This window comes from Hibiscus syriacus, unplaced genomic scaffold (genome assembly GCF_006381635.1).
Source record: "Hibiscus syriacus cultivar Baekdansim isolate YM2019G1 unplaced genomic scaffold, ASM638163v2 tig00002793_pilon, whole genome shotgun sequence".
Classification (NCBI taxonomy): domain Eukaryota; kingdom Viridiplantae; phylum Streptophyta; class Magnoliopsida; order Malvales; family Malvaceae; genus Hibiscus; species Hibiscus syriacus.
The window spans coordinates 1422508-1427152 of record NW_024061944.1 but is presented as its reverse complement, the minus strand read 5'-3'; the positions used below and the strand labels follow the sequence as shown (position 1 = coordinate 1427152).

At 36.4% G+C, this 4645-nt stretch overlaps 2 protein-coding genes across 3 annotated transcripts; both read left to right on the top strand.

Annotated features, from left to right (window-relative positions):
- Nucleotides 1–221: 221 nt before the first annotated feature.
- On the top strand, nt 222–2407 carry LOC120149113 (ER membrane protein complex subunit 4-like). Of its 2 annotated transcripts, XM_039162017.1 has the most exons (7): nt 222–432; nt 521–577; nt 1008–1161; nt 1641–1738; nt 1852–1917; nt 2112–2140; nt 2171–2407. In XM_039162017.1, exons 1-7 carry the CDS (start codon nt 325–327, stop codon nt 2175–2177), a joined length of 519 nt encoding a protein of 172 aa, XP_039017948.1. In that variant the 5' UTR covers nt 222–324; the 3' UTR covers nt 2178–2407. The 2 variants fall into 2 exon arrangements, with proteins under 2 accessions (XP_039017948.1, XP_039017946.1); XM_039162015.1 differs by lacking the exon at nt 2171–2407 and having other exon boundaries at nt 2112–2147.
- Nucleotides 2408–2739: 332 nt separating this feature from the next.
- On the top strand, nt 2740–4137 carry LOC120149105 (peroxidase 18-like). Its single transcript, XM_039162002.1, has 4 exons — nt 2740–2981; nt 3069–3248; nt 3342–3507; nt 3585–4137. Exons 1-4 carry the CDS (start codon nt 2745–2747, stop codon nt 3998–4000), a joined length of 999 nt encoding a protein of 332 aa, XP_039017933.1. The 5' UTR covers nt 2740–2744; the 3' UTR covers nt 4001–4137.
- Nucleotides 4138–4645: the final 508 nt, after the last annotated feature.

Here is a 4645-nt window from a genome sequence, read left to right as displayed (position 1 = left end):
AGAGAATTTCATTCCATAATAAAACAACATTCAGAAAACAAGTGATTGAAAAGAAGGATCTGATTGAAACAATATTAACTACTTGAGGATTCGACTAGAATTTAAAGTTTGAGAATAAAATTAGGATTTGTACCATAGTTTATGGATGACTAGAGAGTTAAACCCTTAATTTGAACAATTTTGGAATGAACTAAACGACTCGTTAAAAATAAATTCCGAAATCAAATCGCCGTAGCAGCCAAAGGCAAATACGAAACCCAGAAACATCAACAGAAAATAAAAAGAAAATAATAAAGAAAGCAAGACGGAGACAGGAAAGGAGTAATGGGGTCCGGCCGAAGATGGGCTGTTTCTTTCTCCGATAATTCCACCTCTCCTTCGTGCCGTGACATCCGCGATCCCCCCGGCTTCACTCGTGCCTCTGTGGATCAGGTTTCCCTTCCTTTTTTTTTGGTTTAATTTTCTTAAATATATGCCTTAACTTTCAATTTTTATTAGGTTTAACTTTGTATTTTGGCAGGACGATTCGACTGCGAGTCGCCAAAAGAAGGATGCTGAATCCAATTGGAAAGCTCAGGTACTTGTTTTTTTTTTCTAAAAAAAAAAATCATACCTTTTGTTTTAATTTTTCCGATACGAGAAAAGGAGATGCTTAACTAACGATTGAAACTGATTTTCTTTTGGATCTTAAAGACTTGAAGTTTTCAAATTTGTTATGATTTAACTATGGACGTAGATGAAAATCAACGGATTTCTTTCAAATGGATTCAAGTGAGAAATTTCCATTGCAAGTCGTGAACAAGCGTAATGGAAGTTGAGGCTTATAAATTCATATCGAGTTTCAGCATCTGAGTTTTTTTTCTAGTTATACGTAGGGGCTTTGTTAGTAGATGTGAACTGTGATTGCCTCACTAAAGGGTATATATGACAATTGAGACAGACATTAGTATAAGATGTAACCTATCAAAATCTGTTATTTGAGATGCTATTTCTTTTATGTTGAACAGAAAGCTTGGGAAGTGGCACAAGCACCATTCAAGAATTTGCTAATGATGGGCTTCATGATGTGGATGGCTGGAAATACAGTGCATCTCTTTAGCATTGGTATAACTTTTTCTGCACTTTGGCAGCCTGTTAGTGCTCTTCAAGGTGTTGGGAAGGGTATGTGGCCTCTTACTACTAATTTTTCTCTTATCCTGTATTATTACCTTATTGTTTTTGTTCCCTGTGTTCTTGGTTCTGCATGATTTGCTCTATTTAGTTTTGAGTGGTTCTGTTGTCAAAAGAGGAAAGAATAAGGTGGGCAAGAATAAAAGATGCCCTAACCAAGAATGAAATAATTAACCCCTTAATAATTGTATGTGGTACTAATAAATGCCACTTAAGCATTCAAAAGAAACCTATCTGGTATGCTTCTATAGAGCTTCATTGTTTTTGCTCCATATACGATTTGCATCTCTCCCTTTCTGTCTAGCTCAATATCCAATTATCTTCTTGAAAAGTGTTTAAGATGCATAAGAAAGACAATCTAAAAATGTTATGGGTTGCCAAAATGCCACCTAATGCTTGGGATGTTATGGTATGCAGTTTCCATTTCTATATTGATTCATCCGAACTTCACTTTGATTTTGCTTTTGCAGTTTTTGAGCCTTATAAAGACAGTAAAGTAGAACTTCTTGGGCCTAAGTTGCTTTTCATTGCTCTTAATTTGGGTGGTTTAGCACTTGGTGTTTGGAAGGTGAGTTGCACTTTCCTTTTGTTAAAGTTCCTAACGATTTTCCCCTTTGAAGATTATTGAACAGAAAGAAGGTTGTGCATTTTGTTTGCTTGATTTTACTTTTATTTTGACAGCTTAACACTTTGGGGCTTCTTCCAACACATGCATCGGATTGGGTGTCATCCTTACCCCCTGCTCAGGTTGATCAGTTTTTCCTTTTCCCTTGGTGCAAAGTTTATGTTGAGTTCTTTTTCCTATGGAATAATGAGAATTTCCATCTGATCATGTAACATGTGATGCTTCTGGATTTAGCAGATTAGCCATTGTTTTGATATAGCTGATGTTATATGGAACCTTTTCACTAACTCTTGCTTTAAATTGATAAAAATTTCAGGAGGTAGAGTATTCGGGTGGAGGCATTCCACTATAACGACATGTTTGTTCATCTTTGGTTCTGTGATGAGAGGACTTATGAAAGGCTAGTGGGACTTGAGACGTTTTGTTCTGTTTTCTTTTGAAGATGGAGAACACCCGCAGATATTTTATCTTAAATTGTATGAAACATGTAGCTGTAGTGATTACGAATATGAGTTTATTTTATTTTGCGACTTGAGAATGGATTAACATAAAAACCTAAAATTATGTTCGAGGTAATATTTTTCTTATTAAAAAAAACAAATAATCCCTTTGTAAGTTATTCTAGTTTTATGCAGTTATATGATAATATTGAAACTAGTTGGTACCATGAATTAATGAAGAGTGTAGTTCTTGTTAGATGTTGAATGATCTTTAAATGTTTCGTGTGAAGGAGCCCTGCCAAGCACAACTAAATGCATGACTTAACCCATCTACTCCTCTGACAGAAGAAGCTTAACCCCATAAATGCTACTTTAAATACATAATAATTCATGGGGCACAACTTTGGCCGGTTGAATGCCTCTCACTTGAATTGTATCATTCTCGGTATAAAATTATAAACCAAAGGCCACTACTAGTTTTACACCTATGCTTGACCACCAGGGCCTCAATGGAGTCGAAATTTTCCTTCTTTTCACAAACACATAATCTCTGCAATCTTCTCATCCTTGTTTTCTTCTCTTTTGCTCCCTCTCCATTGCTTGGTCGCCTGTCTTTCGACTTCTATGCAACATCATGTCCTGTTGCAGAGTTGATGGTGAGCAACACAGTAAGATCAGCTTCGGCCAATGATCCTGCCGTCCCCGGGAAACTACTGCGCCTGTTGTTCCATGACTGTTTCGTGGAGGTCAGTCCAATGGTGGTGATCAAATAAAGCACCCCCCTCTCACCTTCAAAGTTTCTTGATGTGTTATTTTTTCCAAGTATCATGTAGGGTTGTGATGCATCAGTACTATTAAAAGGGAATGGGACGGAGCGAAGCGATCCCGCTAATACTTCTCTTGGAGGATTTTCAGTTATCGATTCGGCCAAAAGGGTGCTCGAAATCTTCTGTCCCGGAACTGTTTCTTGTGCTGATATTATTGCTTTGGCTGCAAGAGATGCAGTTGCAATTGTAAAAACTTCCAGTCCACGTTTTCATTTTCTTACCATATCTGTAATCATCTTCAGTTGTGGGGATAGATTAACCATAGTGAACCTGTTACAGGCTGGTGGACCGGCATTTCAGATTCCAACTGGTAGAAGAGATGGAAGAATATCAAACTCTGCAAATGTCAGGCCCAATATTGTAGATACAAGCTTTACCATGGATGAAATGATAAAGCTTTTCAATTCTAAAGGCTTATCTGTTGATGATCTTGTCACACTATCAGGTACTAAAAAACATAAAACCAAATCATAATATTCATAAATGCAGGCTTCAACGGGTTAATATTTTGGCTTCACACAGGTGTACATACCATCGGCCTTGCTCATTGTAGTGCATTCAGTGATCGATTCCGACAAGACTCTGAGGGAAACCTCACACTGATCGACACATCCCTAGACATTAACTACGCACAAGAGCTCATAAAAAAGTGTCCAGCAGGTGGAAGTAGCACATCTGTCACCGTCAACAACGATCCCGAGACGTCATTTGTATTTGATAATCGATATTTTAGCAACCTGTTGGCCCACAAAGGGTTGTTTCAGTCAGATTCTGTTATTGTAGAGGATGGAAGAACAAGGAAACAAGTGGAGGAGTTTGCAAATAGTGAGGAAAGCTTCTTCAAGAGTTGGGGGGAGTCATTCTTGAAGCTCACTACCATTGAAGTGAAGACAGATGATGAAGGGGAAATCCGACACTCTTGTTCCTTTTCTAATTAATGGGTTACGACGGCATGAATCATATCATATAACTGGCCCTTAATTATTGATATGCTGGTAACTATGTCTATATCCATGATGTGTTAGTCTATTAATGTTGGTATAGTGTCGAATAAACTTTGATATTTTGATGTAGTTGTTATGGTCTTAGATTTGTATATTATGGTCTCTAGTAGGCCTAAGATTCTTAGGTAAAGCCTATAGCCCATAAACCAATTGCTTGTTTTCTTTATATTATAATATATTATGGTTTAATTATGTCCTGGTCGCTTTATTCTTTGTACTTTTGAAATGTAGTTATTCTACTTTTATTTTTATTTCATCACTCAACTCAATTTTCAGACTTGCATTAAATTTGAGTATGTTGAATTTTAACATTCAATTGTACGCGTAAAATTTTAAAATTCAATTGTTAATACACTCAAAACATTTTTGAGAATGGTAAAGGACTGACATAATTGAATTAAAAACTAAGGGACTAAATTCAAAATATCAGAAGAATGAGAGGAAGATTAAAGTCATTTTTATTATAATGAGAAGTCGTTGAACTCTCTCATCGAGAGCTCTGCTTACACATTTTACAAGGTTTTGACGATCCGTTAATAACAATAATATAGTAATAATAATGTCATCCGAAATTATTAT

Excerpts from the sequence above, each read along its gene's own strand:
- LOC120149113 (XM_039162017.1), top strand. The coding sequence starts at position 325 with ATGGGGTCCGGCCGAAGATGGGCTGTTTCTTTCTCCGATAATTCCACC. Across the intron at positions 433-520 it reads CTCGTGCCTCTGTGGATCAG|GACGATTCGACTGCGAGTCG; the intron begins GTTTCCCTTCCT and ends GTATTTTGGCAG. Across the intron at positions 1,918-2,111 it reads CATCCTTACCCCCTGCTCAG|GAGGTAGAGTATTCGGGTGG; the intron begins GTTGATCAGTTT and ends TAAAAATTTCAG.
- LOC120149105 (XM_039162002.1), top strand. The coding sequence starts at position 2,745 with ATGGAGTCGAAATTTTCCTTCTTTTCACAAACACATAATCTCTGCAAT. Across the intron at positions 3,249-3,341 it reads CAAGAGATGCAGTTGCAATT|GCTGGTGGACCGGCATTTCA; the intron begins GTAAAAACTTCC and ends AACCTGTTACAG. Across the intron at positions 3,508-3,584 it reads TGATCTTGTCACACTATCAG|GTGTACATACCATCGGCCTT; the intron begins GTACTAAAAAAC and ends GGCTTCACACAG.